This window comes from Palaemon carinicauda, chromosome 9 (assembly GCF_036898095.1).
Source record: "Palaemon carinicauda isolate YSFRI2023 chromosome 9, ASM3689809v2, whole genome shotgun sequence".
In the NCBI taxonomy this organism is placed as follows: domain Eukaryota; kingdom Metazoa; phylum Arthropoda; class Malacostraca; order Decapoda; family Palaemonidae; genus Palaemon; species Palaemon carinicauda.
In genome coordinates, this window is record NC_090733.1 from 153,308,056 (window position 1) to 153,329,872 (window position 21,817).

Genomic DNA, 21,817 nt, shown 5'->3' on the forward strand with positions numbered 1-21,817 from the left:
CTAGATTTTTTTCGAAGGCGATGGATGTTACTGTGTGTATATGTTTCTACCAATGGTTTATATATTCACACACACACACACACACACACATATATATATATATATATATATATATATATATATATATATATATATATATATATATATATATATATATATATATATATATATATATATATATATATATATATATATCATCTCCTACCCCTATTGACGCAAAGGGTTTCGGTTAGGTTTGATTAGTCGTCCCTAGCTTGAGCTTTTAATTCAATACATCTCCATTCATCATCACCTATTTCACGCTTCATAGTCCTCAGCCATTTAGGTCTGGGTCTTCCAACTCTTCTAGTGCCTTGTGGAGCCCAGTTAAACGTGTATATGTGTATATATATATATATATATATATATATATATATATATATATATATATATATATATGTATATATATATATATATATATATATATATATATATATATATGTATGTATGTATATATACATATATATATAAAGTCCATTCGCAGAGACTCCATTTGTTTATTGGTAGAGCGATTTAGTTTAAGCATTTGCAGAGTTCTTATGATCTTATCTTATCTAACTTATTTATATATGTATACATATATATATATATATATATATATATATATATATATATATATATATATATAAATATCTATATATTTATATTCATATATATATATCTATATATATATATACATATATTTCTATACATATATATATATATATATTTATATATATATATACATATTTATTTATATATATACATATATATTTATACAAATATTATTTATATTGTATATATATTATATATTGTATATATATATCATATATATACACATATATATATAATATTATATATATATATATATATATATATATATATATATATATATATATATATATATATATATATATGTATATATATATATATATATATATAGATCATATCAATAATTCTCGCACTTCTTTGACTAATATCATCCTCACATTCGAAACATCTTAACGATGTCTTGGTTGTTTAAACGTCAGGCCACCTTTCAGGGCAAGAAGGACATGATGTATCCAAGTTGGGTCTGGCCAGGCGACACCGGTTTTATTGCCGGGTGTACAGCTGTTTTCAATATTTATTGTTCTTTTTCGGGCTCTAATTTGTATTTTCTTTTTAGTCATTATCCTACGGAATGCTAAGAATTAGAATATATGTTAGAAGTTCAACGCTGTACTATTTGCTTGACATCTTTCCAGTTCATTGTTACCAATACCTAATCAGCTTCTTTTCTCTGTTTAGTATGTCCCCGTTTCCAAGTTCAAATTATATTAGTACTACTACTACTACTACTACTACTACTACTACTACTACTACTACTACTAGATAAGCTGCAACCCTAGTTGGAAAAACAGGACGCTATAAGCCAAGGGCTCCTATCGAAATATGGCCCAGCGAGGAAAGGAAATAAGGAAATAAATAAACTGCTAAAAAGTGATGAACAATTAATTTGAAATATATACAGCCATTAGGCTTGTTCCGAAAACTGTTTTGTAACATTTATTTTAAATAATGTTTCTATCAGTAAATATTTCAATCCATCTAGGTTATTTTTTAGAAATTAGTCATAAGTATTCTTTAAGATATTAGATTAGTCTGGGGAACTAACTAAAGTATAAAGAAGGAATCAGATACTATGTATCAGTAACATTTTTTTTTTTAATGCAAAGAAGTATAATCAAGGTTATCTACTCTGTTAAAAATCAAAGCTTCTACAATATCCTAAAGATTAATACCAAAAGTTCAAACTTGCAGCAAATGTGTTTTTGTTGAACAGGCTGACATAAATCTTTTTATAGTTATATGTGAAATATCTGTTTTGATGTTATTGATTTCAAAAGATTTTATTCATTGTTGATTATTTCTTATATCGTTTATTTATTTCCTTATTTTCTTTCCTCACTCGGCTAGTTTTCCCTGTTGGAGCCCTTGGGCTTATAACATCTTGTTTTTCCAACTGGGATTGTAGCTATAGCTAATAATAATAATAATAATAATAATAATAATAATAATAATAATAATAATAATAATAATAAAAGCTTCGGAAAAATCGAGATTTATTACTTAGGTGGTTAAATGTTTTATTAGAAAATAATATATTCCCAAGTAGGGTTTAACAAGGGTTTAATTAAAAAAAGGAACTGTCATCCTCTCCATGCCAATACAGAAAAACTTGATTCCAATTCACATTCAATATCTAAAAACAATTTCATTTGCCAGTTACTAACATCACACCAGTCCTAGTATTTTGTATTAGCTTTATTACAAGTTTTGAATCAGTTTAAATTCCGACACCACGGTCTTCAGTATTTTTCATATGATATATTGTCTATACGAGAGTTGTATTTTAATCATATAACTAATTAGTTACTCAAATAACCCCGTTTTGCAGTTTGAAACATCACGTCACTGCTGTGTTTACATATGTTATTTTCATTCCATAATTGATAAAGTATGCGTGACTTTTATACCATTTGTATTTAGCAACATTTAAAGCTTCTACACTTATATATATATATATATATATATATATATATATATATATATATATATATATATATATATATATATATAAATTATATATATACATATATATATATATATATATATATATATATATATATAAATTATATATATACATATATATATATATATATATATATATATATATATATATATATATATATATATATATTTACTTTGAATTATCAATCAGCACAGAGGTTTTGTTTGAAAACTATATCATTTCTTACCATCAACTGCCTCAATTTAAACATAATATAGTAGTGTACTAAGTTACTATGTACTGTATATCTAACTCATTTCGTTACATACTATTTTACGAGCTCTTTATCCTGTCTGATTAATTTTGAAGGAGAAAATTTACTTGAGTCGGCCTCTTGCGTAAATCTAAAACACAAAGTAAATAGATTTTCTGATTTTAATGCGTCTTAAACTTTCTCCAAGACACGCGTTCTTTTGGGGATTCCACAGCGTATAAGATGTCACTAATGTTTCGATGTAGGCCGATTTGATTATAGCTTGTATTTTTATATTTTACATCAAAGGTGCACTTATAATAAAGATTGTGTATGTATATATATATATATATATATATATATATATATATATATATATATCTATATATATATATATATATATATATATATATATATATATATATATATATATATATATATATATATACTACCTCAAAATAGATGCAACCCATTAATATGATGATGATTGATTACACAGACAAGAAACTAAAAATGGAAACTGACATAATAACAGTTAAAGAAAACATTAATTTTCTACAGCACGTGTTCTAAATGTCCACTACTATATTTCTTTGGCATCGTCAGTTTGAGAAACTAGTTCATCGAACTTTTAACTGTGCTCCACAAGACGTTAGAAGAGTTTGAAGGCTCAAGCCTAAATGGCTAAGGACCATGAAGCGTGAAGTAGGAGATGATGAATGGAGAAGTATTGAATTAAAAGCTCAATATCGAGACGACTGATGAAATCTAACCAAATCCATTGTGTCAATAGGCGTGGTATCGAGGATGATTAGTAATGACTTTTTTTTCACATATAGTTCCTGTATTCATTTCAGACCTACTGTCAGCTCTTCAGATAGAGAATTTCTCATAACAATTCAGCAATAAGGCTATGATCTTGCTTCAGCCCCATAGACAAATCTTCAATGACCTGCCTGTTTATCTCACAAATAGTCGTCACATCAGTTCAAAGTTCAAAACAGGTATGATCTTTAGTGGTCAACCAACTGTGCGATCCTTACCTACTGGATTAATATATTTTATTCTATTTATTCCACAATTCTACTAATTCATTATTATTTTTGTTGAGTACATACATGACTACTGCTTCGACTGCTAATTATACTACTGAAACTCACTACCATTATTACTGTTATCATTGATATTATTGCTGTATGTATTAAAAACCGTACACTGTTAAAAAAAACTAATTTTAATCAGAAATTCTCCGTAAAAATATACTGTTCTCAGCGGTGTCAGTAAAATATAGGTGACCGTAATTTTACCTTAGTTTGTTATTATCTTTTACGGGTTGGTGATCGTAATATCACTCCTTTACGTCAATATATCCGTTTTTAAAATTGTATAAATCCTGGAATAAATATTGCCAGACATTTACCGTTTTATTAATGCAAATTTTTAACATTGTAGTTGTAAAATCCAAATATGATTCATAACTCTTCGTGATATACGACAGGAAGATGAGAAATGATGTAGTCTTGTGACCATTTGATAAATGCTAACAACGATGTTATATTCTCATCGTTACGAGATCACAAAAGGTTGAATAGTTTGCACAAGAAATTATTGCTAGATTACTTTGTAACAAAATTGAGATTTAACAAAAGATTGCAATCGGTTGTTGAATTTATGAGTAATAGATAACACTAAAGCATTCCTAAATTGATTATCATCATTCTTACCAATTCAAAAGGTTCATCAATGGTTAAAACTTGAAATTTTTAAAGGCTACTCATGAATGGCATAGGAAAAGAACACCGACGTTACCCTAGTTACCTGGACAATGCCCTACGAGGCTGACCGTATATATGTTACAGTCAGTATCTAAATCCAGGCAATTTGTAAAGTGGCTGAACTTTTCAGGCAATATGTGAATTGCCTGGTTCACCCAGTCAATTTGCAAATCAGCTGAAAATTGCAGACAATTTGTAAAGTGACTAAAATTCTAATGGATTTTCTTGGCATATTGACTGAAATGAACCCCGGTATGGATATTCTGTCAGTTTACCTCTTGAAACTTTGTGTGCTGTTGTCTGGGTAGTTTATTATTGTGCGTGTGTGAAAGACCATTGCTAACACAGAAAGTATGGCGTGTTCTGAAGAAGTATTTTTTTTTTTTGACGAAAAGTTTACCCTTGGTGTACCATGAAACATTAACAAGTCTGGCCAAACAAGTTCAAGTTCCGAATGTCAAATGTTGTAAATTTACTAGCATTATTGCTTTAAAGAATTTGAGGTGGCCCAAACATTAAAAATGTCAATTTTTTGGGCTCAGGCCATGTCGTGCTGATGGAAGTTCCTTCGTTAGTAGCTTTCTAGGTTATATTTGACTACAGTGATACTGTATATCCCAGATAATTTACCAAAGGTATCCAGAATTCTAACTCCTGGAGCGAATATCCCTTGAAGATTTTTAATAAGGGATATCGCATAAAATCAGAGGACGTATTCTTGACACATTCAGTATTCTTGACACATTCAGTTCACAGACTGCGGAGAACTGAACCTCTTTCCGGACCCAACGTTTCTCGCCAAGAACGAGCTCCCCACCAAGAGATGGGGTCCCTGGAGAATCTGCCCTCTGAAGGAAGAAGCATCCCTCTGCCCAGTGGAATGCCTAAAGGTCTATCTTCGTCGAACTTCAGACTTTAAGGGATGTCAGCTTTTCAGGGGAGAAACATCAGGTTCAATGTTATCCTTGAAACAGATTTTTCGCGGTTGGAATGCATCATCAGCGGCCATTTTGGAAGTTTAGGGGCAAAATAAGCAATACTGTTTTAAGTGATCTCGATACAACATTATCCACATATATTTAGCTTTCATACAAGACTGCATGTCAATGACATCCACCTGATTTGACAAAATTGGTCGTAAATCTTTTCCGTTTTTTATGACACTGAACACAGATTTGAACAGTCCTACAGTATCTCTAGTAATATTTGCATATCTTAATAAAACCTTGACTATTTTATCTCTTCCACCATATCCCAAAGTAATATGAATACGTTTTCTTGTGTCAAACTCATCATCAATTTCCACAAAATAAATCGGTTCTTGACTTCTATCATTTCGTCTTTTCAACGTCACCACATTTTAGCTGATTTGTAAATTGACTGGGTGAACCAGGCAATTCACATATTGCCTGAAAAGTTTACTTTACAAATTGCCTGGATTTAGATATTGACTAACATACATATTAGTGCCCAAGCCCCCTCCACACCCAAGCTAGGACCAGTGACGGCCACGCAATGATTGCTGATGCCTTAGCAGGTAGACCTATAGGTTCCCCCAAACCCTTCATCTTTAGCTTATTGGGATGATGAGGTTGCAGACACAAGAAACTATCGAGCTTGAACGGGATTCGATCCCCAGTCCAGCGTTCGCCAGGCAGGAATGTTACTTTATTTCTAGGAGGCTTAAAAGTTAAAAATAAAAATTTCAATAAGTAATATTTTTGATCGATAAAATAACTTTCAAAACTTTTTTCATATATCTGCATCGTCTTGAGATTCATACTCACAGCCTAACCAGTTAAATTCCAAAACTACCTTACTACCATGCCAGCTATCTGTAACGAGCTCCAGATTTTTCCTGAACATTGAGGTAGAGATGTCTATCTTTGAGTAGACCTACATCGTTTAAATCAAGCTCTAATGTAATAGAATTTCTTTCTCAGTTACCCCCACCCCATACTTTAGTTTATATTATGAACTGCAATTTATTTTGATAATTATGGTCACTTGCAATAAGCAAAACTTTCTTAGCGATTATCAAAATCAATAGACAAGATATTAGTTACAAGTCAACGTTACTGACCTTAAGAACAATTCTAGTGTCCCCAAAAATACTAATTTTAAATGCTCTTATTGTTTTGACAGTTTCTATTAAAGGGAGCTTGAGAATGGCAAGGGGCTAGGGCCAATGTCCAATATCCCTACTAAAGACTGACCAAATATACATATAATCACAGACCAAGCCACCTCTCTCAACCCACTCTTCATGGAGGGCCAGGTCGTGGCTGTAAATGGCAGTACTATTAACTATAGCTTTGAAAGTCTTCAACTCTGGTTTAGCAGAATTCCGTGCAGATTAGGTCCCAAAACGCAACAAATAACCCTTAAACTGCTAATTAGTGTTTTAAATTAACCGATCTAAGAAGTCGTACCTTGTGTAACATGGGGTCTGGGATCATTGACCTATATGCTTGGTAAATAGACTGAAGAAAAAGAACACCTATATTGGAGAGACTACCATGCTGAAATATACGTTCAAATGGACAAAAGTACACGCAACACTATCAATGTTATACCCAGTAATAACTTAAAGAATAATATACCCAATATTTTAAACTATATAGATTTAAATACACACCAACCAAAAGACTACCTTCAACATATTGCAGTAAATATCTATGAGATTATACACGTGTAGAAGGAATCCTTGTTCCGGGTACCTTTAGCACTCAAAGTTTCATTAGATGCCATTTGACTTACTTAAGCAAAATAGCAAATTTAATGTTCTGTTATCATGTGCAGTGGATTTTTAATACTGCAGCCATTAATGTGTGGATTAAAAACTAACAGGACTTACACCAAAATCTCAAAAGAATACATAACCCCATGTAAGAATTCCTCGGGAGGGGAAAAAAAATGTACAGTGACGGGCCAATTCACTTTGCACCCTATACATTATGTACTCTATCTAGTAGTTTTTGTAGCAAATTTGAGATTTTAAGTACGGTACATTAGCCCCCATATAACAAAAGAGGTCTACCAAGAAGTCAATTGGATCTTAGATGAGCAGTATTTAAAGACTTAGTCGCAGGCTTCAATTAGATTTTTTTATCCTGCAATTCGTGGAAGTGAACAGTTCAGTCACCTAATGGTAATCACAGTAAGAGCCAGAAATTGACACTTCATGAATGAACTATTACTTATAAAAGAATAACTCACTCCCCACAGAGGTTAAAATTATCTTGTCAGTGGTATCAAAACCTGCTCGGGCATTACTTCTAGTAAATGAAGAAAGACACAGCTATCCAAATCCAACCATTCAAAGTCTAGAAATAAAATAAGTTAGAAGTCTTAGGTAAAATTAATCCTTCAACCTTAGTACCAAAAATGTACGCCTCTGCACTAGAAACTAAATAAAAATATTATCAGTTACACCGAAGTATATGCATTAGTTTAGTACAATAGGTATTACTCTGAAGAAATTTCTATTTTTGGTAGAGTACAATAGGTTTTCGCTGTAAAAAAAAAAAAAAAGAAAAAAAAAAAACACTAAAGTCGTCGGAAAGAAAAAACTGCGCCGAATGTAGGAGGAACTTTAATTATTAGAGCTAAACATTGTAATCTCATAATGAAACCTTTGAGTACATTACAGTAACCTTTCTTTAAAAGAACAGTCTACAAATCTAAGAGATGGGAAAAGCTCCCTTTAATTAGGGGGCAAGTAAGATCTTGTGATGGAAGTGACTGGAGTATGCGTAAACGAAGTAACCACTGTAGTTATTACCCTGGTCACCGTTGTTGTAGATTCTTGAACCAAGGTTTGAGTACTCCATACAGGGACAGTCTCGACCTAGAGAAAGCAAATAAATTTTAAGTATTACAGAATTATAAACTTTGTTGAATTTGTAAATATATAAATAAATCCAATCAACAACAATTTAAAGCTACGCCAGGAGCACGCAAATTTGTGAAAATTTGAAACTATAATTATAGCAATGCCATTCTTATGAGAAGTTACACCAGGGTCAAGCAAAATTGTAAAATCTCAAAAATTTAAAGTAATTATAGTATTTACTTACAGAATGAGCAACAGACACATGCGTAATGCTCTGCCAAAATCTAACAGTCTGGGTTGTAGTCACAAAGCTAGTGAATACCGAAGTCATAGTTAGAGTAGGTGTGACCATTATCTCCACAGTCCTTATAATGACAGGGGTAGAAGTGACGCGCATCACAGAAGTGATTGTGCGTGGGTTAGCAGGGAAATAGCTGTAGACTGTGACTGAATGAGTCACAACTTCATTCACATTGGTGGTTTCAGTTATCCAGACGTCACTTGTCACCCTCACCCGGAGTGGATGAGTCTTGTAGACCTAAGAAAGATTTAGAGAGGTTTTAGAGGGATAAGAGTATGCCACGACCTAACGCCTCTTACCAAACATTAATTTAGGTAAAGATAAGTCATTTAAAGTATATCTTGAATTCTGGATATGAACCTTTAAATTTTTATGCTACAAAGATTTCCATTAAAGTATATCTTCAATTCTGGATATTTACCTTGAAATTTCTATGCTACAAAGATTACATTAGAACTGTTCTTTGCATAGAGTTTTTTATTATAGAAAGTAGTAAATTTTTAAGGTACAAAGATAAAGTAAAATCCATAAATGCTCACAGTTTCATGTCTAGTTTCTGTAAATGGTTCAAGAGTGCTGGGAGCCAGAGCGGCTGTAAGAACATGAGTTTCATAGTTAGGCCTTTGGCAGTTTCCCTGCAAAGAAAAGGAAAAATCACGAGTTTAATAGTTAATCTGCATGTATTAAGACATTTAATTACCCAAGAGAGTCAATGAAACTGATTTCGTAAAAACAGAACAGATATCGGCAAGATTAAAGATAAGCAAGAAATTATTGAGATGGGTAAAGATAAAAAGGCTTAAGAAAATATTAGCCATTAACTTAAAAAACCCAATTAAAGACAACCAATCAAAGTAAATAAAGAATTTACACTTAGCACTAAAACTTAAATTAAATATTTTCCAAAAAATGGCCAGAATTAACAACAATTAAGAGATTTGGCACTAATTAAAAACTATGCAAATTAGTCAGCACAAACTAGTATCTAGTTTAGAACTAAATTTTAAGATTGCTTAAAAATATTTTTCTAATGAATCTATTGTGTTTCGAAATAGATTATAATATATTTTGGCATATTTAAGTAAATTTTTCCATTGAATCAGTATCTAGATTTAAATTAACTATAGTAGATTGAACAAATATTAATTACTAAGCAAATTGGGCAGAGAATCAGTATCTAGATTTAAATTAACTATAGTAGATTGAACAAATATTAATTACTAAGCAAATTGGGCAGAGAATCAGTTATGTCAAGTATCCGGTTTACATTCAAAGATATGAAAAAATAAAAAAATAAAATACTAACCAACGCAAAAGCGAGGACAAGCAAGAGCTGCGAAACAGGAGCCATCTGTAGGATTAAATATTCAACAATAGTTAGTTCCAGAATCTTTATAGTGTTAGCTCAAAATTACAAAACGCTAGTTTTCTACAGTAAGTTATATATAATTTACTAAATAAAACTACTTTCTAGAAACAGACTATCAAGATGCAAGACTTAAGCTTCCTAGATCTAATGTTATGTGCAAAATAAAGCCTACCACAAATATTTCTTATTAAATTATTTGAAAATCAGATTCAGTTGCTCTTAATTTTATCTTTGACTAGTCAAAGAGTTGTTGGTTTATTATTCAAAAGCAAGCTACTGCAGTTTATTTTAAAATTTAAAAATAAAAGTGATTAAATCACTAAAACCTAATGAAAATTTAAAATGGTAACTTAAAAACCACTGGAATCAACAAGAATAAAAATTGGACAACTGCCACATACAGAAATAAACAATTTGACTACCTTAACTAATAATAGAGTCAATGCAGAAATAGATATTTAGTAAAATACTCAATCATAGTAGACAGTAGCATAATAGAATCAAAATAGAAGACTATAAAAATATATTACGTCCATTAAAGAAGTCTAAATGCAAACAGTTGCTAGTTTATACAAGATTGAAATAACAGCCATTGGGACATCATTGCCCGAAGTCAGAGACAAAACATGCATACACAAATATTTTAACTGGGGTACAAAAATTATCAACTCATGCTTTTATATAAGCATATTAAATCTCATATCTAGAGATGAAATTGTTCAACTACAAAGCAGTCATTTCATTGCTCAAGATATTGTTACTAAAACTCTAAGTCACCACAAGTTAAGTTATGTGCTCTTAAAAAAAGGACAAGAGTTTAAACAAATTTGATGATGCAAAAAACTAAAGATTGTGTTCGTTCTTAAAAAAAAAAAAAATAAAAGAATTTAAAAATGTTTAATGATGCAAACTAAAAATTTTTATATTAGATTCTAATTTTAACGAGAACTTGCTATTAATAGTCATTTTTAGTGGGGACATTTTATAACTAGAGCAAGGCTATGATACATCAGTACCCTAAAAGCTATTATGAGTAAAAGTTTCAGGTGAACTATTCGCAATTGTAAAAGATCTGCTAGGAACAGCAACAGTACATGAATTTTACTAGCATGCATCAGGTATCGTATCATTACAACTAAAGGAAATAAAGCACCAAAAAATTTAAGATAAATAAAACGTATATGCAGCGACTGCACGCGAAAAGGAAAAATAAACAAACTTAAAAAAATAGCAGTAGCTACTCACCAAGATAATCAAGAACTAAAATCTTGCGACAAAATAAAAAACCTAAATATAAACACCAACATCACTTACCTTAAGAAGTCTTGAATTTACGGTTACTTGCTACTCGGTGTTCACCAGTTAAGGTTCAAGTTGTTTCTGATTTATCTTCGTTCGCGCAGATTCGATTTCAGTTACGCGCTGTAACTATGGTACTTACAAACACGTCATCAGCAGCAAGGATTCGAGAAAGTAAATAGTACGTTGTTTTTGTTTTTCATGGATCACTGAGTGAGAAGTCTGACTTTTTCTGAAACAAAGTCGTCTCTAATATAGTGGAAATTGTTTGATATTTTTATGATATTGAATGCAATATAAGTACTGTACTGGGAAAATTTTTCTTTAATGTGCTAGTAGATATAAAGACATTTTTTTAAAGATATTCTTGCTATGTCTTAAACATGAAAAAGATACTCTACCGTACCCCGCGGGAATCTCTCTCTCTCTCTCTCTCTCTCTCTCTCTCTCTCTCTCTCTCTCTCTCTCTCATGTTTTCATTTATTGTTGCAATAGTTTTTCTTTAATCGGAAAGCAATTTGATGGGGGGAAACTTTATATGCTATTCCAGTTTTTACTATTTCTCAGCTTACAGGTGTCAAATTTCGTAAATTACTATCAAGCATCCTGAAAGATGAGGGAATTAAAAAATTGGGATACACAACCAATCAAACTGAAATTCAAATATGCTACAACAGTCTGCTTATAAACCCCAGTAGTTCTCATTAAGTAAAGGGAGCTTAGTAAAAAAATATTTTGATTAATACAGAGTAACATTCTATTCCTTTTGGAAGGAACCAGCTTGTGGGGAGGGGGGGGGGCGCCGAAGATCGAGAGAGAGAGGCGAGGTAAGGTGAAGGATGATACGGAGAGTAGAGGTTTGGCGGAAGAGGATACCTTTGATAGAAAGCATTGGAGAGGGCGCATCACGCAACCGACCCCTTAATGTAGGGATAACGGCGGGAAAGAAGACATTCTATACCTTATTGATTATGCTCAGTCCTCTCCTGATATGTCAGCAGTCAATTGTAAGCGAGATAGGGTGATGGGCAATTGTAGAAAATGGAATATGGATAACCAATCTGGATCGAGCGTTACATTCAGTTGGTTTCGATTGAAAGTGGTCTTATGCCAGTTAGAAATAATCTCTCGAGGTGAGGATTATTAAGTATGTCTTAAAGCTTAGAAGTATTACAGTGATATGAGTATAAATAGTAACATTTATATTTATTATCATCAAGTTATTGTTATGTAATTGCTGTCATATATATATATATATATATATATATATATATATATATATATATATGTATATATATATGCATATACATATGTATATATATACATATAGATGTGTGTATATATATATATATATATATATTATATATTATATATATTATATATATATTATATATATATATATATATATATATATATATATCAACAATGTAAATGAATTGTAATTTCTAATGAATCTACTACGACACATAGTGATCTAATACGGTGTATAGCACGGAAAAAATCTCATCATGTATGGGAAATCTAGAAGGTTCCAGAACGAATACGTCAGGTTAGAAAACCTATTTCGAATACGAAATTAAGTTACATCCAAGTAAATATGGGTTTCTTTGTGAAAGTGTTTTTATCGAGTGAATAGGAATGGTTTTAGTTACATCCTGTGATGCTATGCAAACGTAAGGTTCTTTTATTACCAATATCTTTATTATTTCACAACGCTTAAGAGCTAGGGATGGTGGGGAAGGTGTTTTGGGAGGCCTATAGGTCTACCTGATGAGTCATCAGCCATTGCCTATCTCTTCCTGGTCCTAGAATGATGGAGAGGAGTTTTGGGTGCTAATCATTATATATATATATATATATATATATATATATATATATATATGTATATATATATATATATATATATATATATATATGTATATGTATATGTATATATATACAGTATATATATATATATATATATATATATATATATATATATATATATATATATATATAATGATTAGCACGGTGACAATACCCTATAGACTGACGATATATATATATATATATATATATATATATATATATATATATATATATATATATATATATATATATATATATATATATATCGTCAGTCTATAGGGTACTGTCACCGTCCCTTGCCTGTGCCATTCATGAGTGACCTATTGACCTATAAACCTTTTAGAGATACTGCAAAGACCTTAGATAGCGCCTCCAATGCAGGGCATGGGATACACTGTAAGTGATACTATCTTAAGAAGGGATGTTTAAAATGTATTGGGTAGTTTTCTCTTTTCGCAATCTAAATTTGCCATTTTTGCGATATTTTGATATTAAAGCTAGTAATTTTTAATATTCGTTGATGTAATAAGCCAAATAGTGTTTCACTTACTCCCGTTATATAATAGTCCCATCGGTTAATCTCTTCACTCATAGTTTGCAGCAATCTAATCATTAACATTATTACAGGAATGGTTTTAATCAATAACTTATCGAACTATAAGACTTCCTTAAATCCGTGAGACTTAAAACTAATGAACTGTGTAAAATAATATCAGAGTTCAAAACTTTAGATAGATATTTGATATAAAATACCTCAAATATGTATTCAATACAAAATAAGCCTTAACTGTCTTGGAATTAATAAGAGATTCTATGAATTTATAACGAGAAAAATATGCCAAAATGTAGTCACAAGAAAAGGATTTAAATTTATAGCCTTATATAGGCACCAAAAGATTTACAAAATTATGCTTATTGTCAAATTTAGAATTCACGGAAACGGCAACCGTAATTTATGAAATGTTAGACATTTTAAGTCTTGAAAATACAAGGTATGTTCACAGCAAACATATTTTTATCTTCATTCGACCTTATTAGTCCCACTATATAGCAGGGTCGGCTGCTCAAGTCAAGTTTTTCCACTTATTTGTATACCTTGCATACTCTCCCAGTCCCGCCCTAAATATCCATCCTCTTGTATTGGAATCATGAAGCAGGGCCGTATATCCCTGTGCCAAGGAAGCCATTAAGCTCATATCTAAAATAGATTGAAAATTCCAGTTGCATGAAGCAACATTTCAAGAAGCTGGGCAGCCAGACGAGAGAAGAAGCACAGATAAAAAAGTAAAGGCTTAAAAGGAGGTGCAGCAAGGGACCAAAGATATGCTGAAGTATTGAATAGTGCTTACGACGCATTTTACACCTATCGATAAAAAATAATTGCGTTAATGTGTATTTAGTAATTACTATCTCATCAGATTCTTGGTTTGAAATAGATTTAGGAAACGTTTATTAAAAATTGAGTTACTATATTTGACACACCCCTTAGTGCTCGTTATTGATGTCATCTGCGCTTCTTTCTGCTTTTCTGTGTTAGCTGGTGAAAATTGATGCTTGATGAACAGTGCCCAACATTCTGGCCGCAGCTTAACCCCATCTAGCTCATCCAAATGGTCACAGGCTCCGTCCACACTACGAACTTTAAGGTGACGCCAGAAGCGTGGGAGCAGCGAATAAATTTCTGCGTAGTGTATTATCATTATTACCAAAGTAATGAGAGCTGTGATCATTGCAAGATTGGAAAGAAAAGTTTAGAGCAGTCATTGTCTAACATACAAAGTTATATTTTCACCAGTGCCAATGACATGCCATTTCTGTATTGTATACTTTAATGTTTAAGCATGCCCAATTCGTTTTATTGGTCCCATGTGGCAACTTCAAACTTGGGATGTTTAGAGTTACAGGAAATTCTAAAATAACTCTGGACCTAAATATTGATAATGCTAGCTAAGAGAAAACTAGCACTTCGCAGTCAACAGATGAGAAATGCAGAAAATTGGCAAGCCTAAAAAATCTCTTTTCTCAGGATTTCATAGATATCTGAAAGTTTTTGGTGTAATTTTACACAAACTGCTTGGAAATTCTGGCTGTTTATTGAAGTACTGCACAGTGGCATCCTGTTCACAGATAAAGTAATGCTGCCTATAATTGGCCTTCAGCGGAAATACACCATCTCATTAGTATCCTGTTTGGTGAATTTTGTGAACTACTGACTGATGAAATTTGGAGTGCAAAGTTATGCTACCTGGCGGATATATTTGAACATTTAAACAAGGTTAATACTAGTATGCAAGGGAAAAATTAGAATATTTTAACATCTGACAAAATAAAGGGTTGCTGGAGAAAATAAGGTTTTGGAAACAGAGTGAGGGATGGCAATGCCTAGTTTCAAAATACTGCTGAAACTAATTATACAGACATTTCACTCAAGGAACACCTTGAAATTCCAGAATTGAACATTGAAAAATGTTCCCCAAATATATCTGCTGATCAATATGATTGTTTAAGAAATACTTTCATCCGTGATCCCTCAAGCAAGCCACAGCTTAGTATCCTTGAAGAGGAGGAACTAATTAGGTATCCGTAATAGCCGCACACTAAACCTGGAGTACTTGGATATGTCACTAAAAAACTTTAGTTTAAGAATTGAAAAGGAACACCCTCATAGATATAAAAGCCCAGAAAATATTGCTCCAGTTCTCGACCTCATATCTGTGTGAACTAGGATTTTCAACACTCTCACAACATCAAAACTAAGCGGTGGTCTAGATTGCTGAGTGTTGAAGAGGAATTGAGTGTCCTTCTTCCCATCGAAAGGATATGCAAATCCAGAATGGCGCAGGTGTCTAATTAATAAGGCATGTTTAATCTACAACAGGAATGTATGTTGAACATTCCCATGTGCTCATTAATTCATTCATATAATAGAAAATAAAATTTAGTTTTTTATTATTTATCATGACCATTACCCATGTGTACACATTTGAACTAATATCATTGGTAGCCTTACATATTGCGTACCTTTGTGTCAGTTGAATATGTAGCAGGATAATATAGTTATAATTACACTCACTGTTGAGTTGGTGCGCCTTCAAAGTTCAGGATATATCAAATGCGCCACGAATGAGTAAAGGTCGTGAACCTCTGCTCTAGCCTCTGCCCGGCATCTTGCTCAAGTCATGTTCGCCTACCTGTACTTACTGTCTGCCTTGATTAGTTTGATCTGGTAACAAAGTTTCAGAGCCACAGAATTACGGGCAAAACAAGAGTCACCGCCCTGCATTAAGTGCAAGGAGCCTTGCCAATATTCTTAATCACTACAGAGGTCCCCCCCCCCCCTCCCATAGTGTTCTAGCGTCAGACAGGACCATTGCCGATCCCCAGACCACTGCTCTGTTGACTCATCTTCTATTTCAAGACTTTAATACGAACCATTTCAAATCTTATAAAATCTGCTACAAACCTTGAACACACTGTCTTTAAAAACTTTAGCAGCACTTATGGAAGCTTTTCAAAGTTTTGAGATCTTAGGTTTATCCTTTAAACCTAAATAGAACTATTCTAGCATTACAATTTGATTAACGATTCTAGCATCACATTCTGATTAATATTTTCTAGTAAGGTTTTGGGTTAACATTAAACAAGATTGTCTATTTCAGTATTTTAATCAAGAGTATATAAGTTCCAGCGTGTAAATTTTAGCCTAATACAGAAAGTATAAATCTTCACGGTACATTAAAAAGTATAAGTTATTGGTAGGTTTCAATATTTGTGGTAGGTTTCAAATACCAGTCTTAGTGCAAGATTAAAATTTCATAACATTTTATGGTACATTACATTATGTATTTTTCTAAAAGGTTCCATGGCAGACCCTTGACAATAAAAGTCACTAGTTCTTATATTTAAGAAAAAATAAATATAAGTATTCAAATAAAGGGGGGAAAGCAATTTTAAGCAGGTCAATTCAGTAATATCTTAGTTCTACTAGGATTACCTATTGAATAAAGACCGCTTTCTCAATATATAATAGCTATCTTGGCACATTAGCTTTGTTTAAGCTAGCCCGAAAATTAGCAAATGTTTGTACATAGTTTCCCAATAACAGTTTTAAATTTTAGCCATTTATATTTCCTTTTGTTATGCTTTGAGATTTATTCTGTTCAGGAAGTTTAGAAATTATGCATTCAGAAGCTCTTGTTCAAGGAAGTCTTTACTACTAATAGAAAACATACCCAAAACTTAAATTTGCCACGCATGCAGGGACAAATAACTTTAAAATATTTAGTTAAAACTTAATTTTATTTAATATAACATTTCCTGGTTCAGTTATAGTTAATGACCATAGCCGGCTACAAAGACAGTGTTCACTATAGTTTGAAGAGCTGTAGTTGTCTGAACTGAAGTTAAAATTGAAGTCCGGACTATGGGAGAGGACATTGTCAACCTGGAAAAATAAAAGTTATGAGAAATTTGCTCATACAATTAAATCCCACAAGTCATATCTAGAGTATTAGAATTTAAACATAACACTAACCCTACTCGAGAATTTTAATTTAGATAGGAATAAGTTGAAAAACTTAGGACTTACGTTTGAGTAACAACAGTAGTGAATGTAGTTTGATCGATCAGTTGGGCGCTGTGGACAATCTTGAACAGATCCACCGATACTTCGGTTACTTGAACAAAATTAGATTTTGCAGTAGTAACAAACACTGTAGAAGGCCTTTCTTCAATAGTCGATGTCAACACTACAACGTCATTTGCACTAGTTTGATGAACCTAGTTTTATATAGTAAAAAGAAATTGATAAAAACATGAAGAAAATACTTAAATCTCTAATTACAATAATCCTTACCTAATGACAATAATCCTTATCCAATTGTGACAAAAATCCTTATCCAATTGTGACAAAAATCCTTATCCAATTGTGACAAAAATCCTTATCCAATTGTGACAAAAATCCTTATCCAATTGTGACAAAAATCCTTATCCAATTGTGACAAAAATCCTTATCCAATTATGACAAAAATCCTTATCCAATTATGACAAAAATCCTTATCCAATTATGACAAAAATCCTTATCCAATTATGACAAAAATCCTTATCCAATTATGACAAAAATCCTTATCCAATTATGACAAAAATCCTTATCCAATTATGACAAAAATCCTTATCCAATTATGACAAAAATCCTTATCCAATTATGACAAAAATCCTTATCCAATTATGACAAAAATCCTTATCCAATTATGACAAAAATAGAACTCAAATAGTCTCATGCAAAATTCAAAAAAAAATTTAAGCAGAATTTTATGATCTAATTTACAGCCAAAATGTTTGTGTAACTTTGAATTAGCTTACACTAATTTAGTTATTAAATAGTGTTTGCTAGGCTTAAAATTTTTTCGAATTAATCTTACTCACCCCTCTTGTAGTAACTGTTACTGTATTCACGTTGAACCCAGTGATAGTTACGGGGACACTATTCAAAACAGTTTCAGTTACTGTTGCAAATCTATCTATGGTGGTGGTTTCGGTAATTGTTAATGTGATTTGATCAAACGGTCGTACGAAGTTCTGGCTGCCTTGTGATGTACCAAAGACATTATTTCCTTGTGATGTACCGAAATTTCCTTGTGATGTACCGAATGAAGAGCCAAAAGAGGGTCTGGCCTGGTTGCCTTGCGATGTACCGAATGAAGAACCAAAAGTTTGTCTAGCCTGGCTGCCTTGTGATGTACCGAATGAAGTACCAGAAGATTGTATGGCTGAGCCCTGATTAACAATTATTTGAGAACCAAATGCAGAGTTTGAGTTTAATCTAGTGTTGCCGTCACCACCAACATTCAAGGTTGTTCCAGAGCCATCTGTGATGCTAGATCCAATTGAAATGCTTCCACTAGAACTGCCGCCAAAGTTACCTTGGCTTCCTGAAATTCCACTGCCGCCAAAGTTACCTTGGCTTCCTGAAATTCCACTGCCGCCAAAGTTACCTTGGCTTCCTGAAATTCCACTGCCGCCAAAGTTACCTTGGCTTCCTGAAATTCCACTGCCGCCAAAGTTACCTTGGCTTCCTGAAATTCCACTGCCGCCAAAGTTACCTTGGCTTCCTGAAATTCCACTGCCGCCAAAGTTACCTTGGCTTCCTGAAATTCCACTGCCGCCAAAGTTACCTTGGCTTCCTGAAATTCCACTGCCGCCAAAGTTACCTTGGCTTCCTGAAATTCCACTGCCGCCAAAGTTACCTTGGCTTCCTGAAATTCCACTGCCGCCAAAGTTACCTTGGCTTGCAGAAATTCCACTGCCGCCAAAGTTACCTTGGCTTGCAGAAATTCCACTGCCGCCAAAGTTACCTTGGCTTGCAGAAATCACATTGCCTCCAAAGTTACCTTGGCTTCCAGAAAATCCACTGCCTCCAAAGTTACCTTGGCTTGCAGAAATCACATTGCCTCCAAAGTTACCTTGGCTTCCAGAAAATCCACTGCCACCAAAGTTATTCTGGCTTCCCGAAATTCCACTGCCACCAAAGTTACTTTGGCTTCCCGAAATTCCACTGCTTCCAAAGTTATTCTGGCTCTCCGAAATTCCACTGCCTCCAAAGTTAATTTGGTTCCCCGAAATTAATCTGTTCGAGCCGGAATTTCCAATTAAATTAGATCCAAAGTTGCCTGCAGGGTTCACAAAAGGTCTAGATTGTCCAGAGCTGCCTTCCGCTCTATTTAAAAAATTTCCATTTATCGAGTTTGAACCATCCAAGTTGGTTGCTGGGCTAACCAAGAAGGGTTTGGGTGAAGAAGCGCCTCCACCAGGTGTAAAACTACTGCTAGGGATAAAGTACTGAAAGCAGATAATATAGTATTAGGTTTTAAGATATAAAAGATTGTAACATTAAATTATAGTTTTACTAAAGATTATTTGCACTTATGAGGGTGAGGGTGTGAGAGTTTTTTATTGTAATATTAAACTAGTTTTACCCAAGATTGTTTGCACTTACTAGAGGGTTTAGAGTTTATTGCAACATTAAATAGTTTTACCCAAGATTATTTGCACTCACTTGAGGGTTGAGAGTAGTTTATTGCGCATCATTGAAGACAGCAGCCAGGACTAATACCAATTCCCCAAACATCTGGAATTTCCACAATTGAAAAAAATAAATTGAAAAAAATAAAATGTCCCTTAAACGGCAGGTTGATAAAGTTCTTTGAGCAAACGCATTAGGAATACTAAGCAATAAAAAACTAAATATTTAATTACTATTACAAGAAAAATTCCACCACGTAATATTCTATGCGAGGTAAAGGTCTAGTAATATTTATATGAACAACGATTTTATAACAGAAGTTAAGATAACCTCTTAATGTCTCTGCAAGTGATAAAATACATTAAGTTTTTAAGTCCAACTAGCAAATAAAGTAATCTCTTTGCCGTCCTGCTAGTCACTTAAAATTAGTCCGCAAGGGATTAACTAGCATAAGTTGTCAAACCCAACTAGCAGATGAAATCTAACTTTCCTGCATGTGATTAAATATGTTAAAAAATCTCATAGTGGCACCATGATCTCAACTTGAGACCTTCCAGGAGTTGTCCTGCACTTTATTAATAAGCATTGAGTTTTCAACCACAACGACGGCAGGTAACTCAATGACCTGCATGGGATTAACTATCAAAGATGTCTAACAATCTGGACCATGATTCACATAGATAGCTACCTTGAAGAGTATACAAACTTGTACCAGTATAGGCGTGTACACAGTATAGGTGTGTTTTTAAAATTAAGGCCATTATTCACAGATTGCTACCTTGAAGAGTATACAAACTTGACCAGTACAGTGTTTTTAAAGTAGAGTTTAGTTTCAAATTTGTTGCTAGTAGTTTGTGGATTTTGATTGTATTTATTAAATAAGTTTCCTTTTTCTGTAATTTTATACAATAGGGCCCCACTGAATTTTTTTTTCAGATTAATTACTTACGGCTTTATCTAAAGCAAACTTTTGAGGAGGAACTGTATTTTTACCCTATTTGTTAACCTTACCAATTTTGAGACCCCCCCAGTGGGAAACCGGAGTTTTAGGAAACCCAGTTTTTAACATAATAATGGCACATTTAGAATTAGCAATAAAAAAAAAAAAGACCACCAGCTAACCTAAACAAACTACCTAACTTAGTAGCCGCATCCTTAACGGTGCTGGGAAAGCCCCTGTGACTCCCTTAAACATTCATTAAATAGAGCCTAAAAACCTTTTGAGTACTTAGGTTGGAGGGTAAAGGCGAGCTTCACCTTCCAGACTACAGTATACTCAAAACAAAGTCACGAATGAAAGTGCACAATGCATTTATATTTTTGCGACAAATTCTAGGTTGATTTCCAAGAAATTTATAACTAAATTAAACTCCAATATAATTTTTCAAGAAACAAATTAGATTCTCTATCAAAATGAGACTTTTCAAACCAAGTTCCCTTGAAGGATGCGTCAAAAAAAAACCTTTCCTCACTTTATTTCAATAAAGCATAAGTTCTGTCACACCAAAAGACTATTTTGTTGATATAAAGTCAGCACTTTGAGA

The 21,817-nt window shown here is 32.8% G+C and overlaps 2 protein-coding genes across 2 annotated transcripts; both read right to left on the reverse strand.

Annotated features, from left to right (window-relative positions):
• Window positions 1-8,179: 8,179 nt before the first annotated feature.
• On the reverse strand, window positions 8,180-11,524 carry LOC137646938 (uncharacterized). The gene is made up of 5 exons (XM_068380009.1): window positions 11,420-11,524; window positions 10,043-10,087; window positions 9,276-9,371; window positions 8,680-8,973; window positions 8,180-8,450 (listed from the first exon to the last, which is right to left on the reverse strand). Exons 2-5 carry the CDS (start codon window positions 10,085-10,087, stop codon window positions 8,307-8,309), a joined length of 579 nt encoding a protein of 192 aa, XP_068236110.1. The 5' UTR covers window positions 11,420-11,524; the 3' UTR covers window positions 8,180-8,306.
• A 6,008-nt stretch (window positions 11,525-17,532) lies between these two features.
• On the reverse strand, window positions 17,533-20,904 carry LOC137646708 (uncharacterized PE-PGRS family protein PE_PGRS20-like). The gene is made up of 5 exons (XM_068379815.1): window positions 20,824-20,904; window positions 19,714-20,089; window positions 18,677-19,677; window positions 17,841-18,031; window positions 17,533-17,696 (listed from the first exon to the last, which is right to left on the reverse strand). The coding sequence occupies exons 1-5, from the start codon at window positions 20,902-20,904 to the stop codon at window positions 17,585-17,587; spliced, it is 1,761 nt and encodes a 586-aa protein (XP_068235916.1). The 3' UTR covers window positions 17,533-17,584.
• Between the last annotated feature and the right edge of the window lie 913 nt (window positions 20,905-21,817).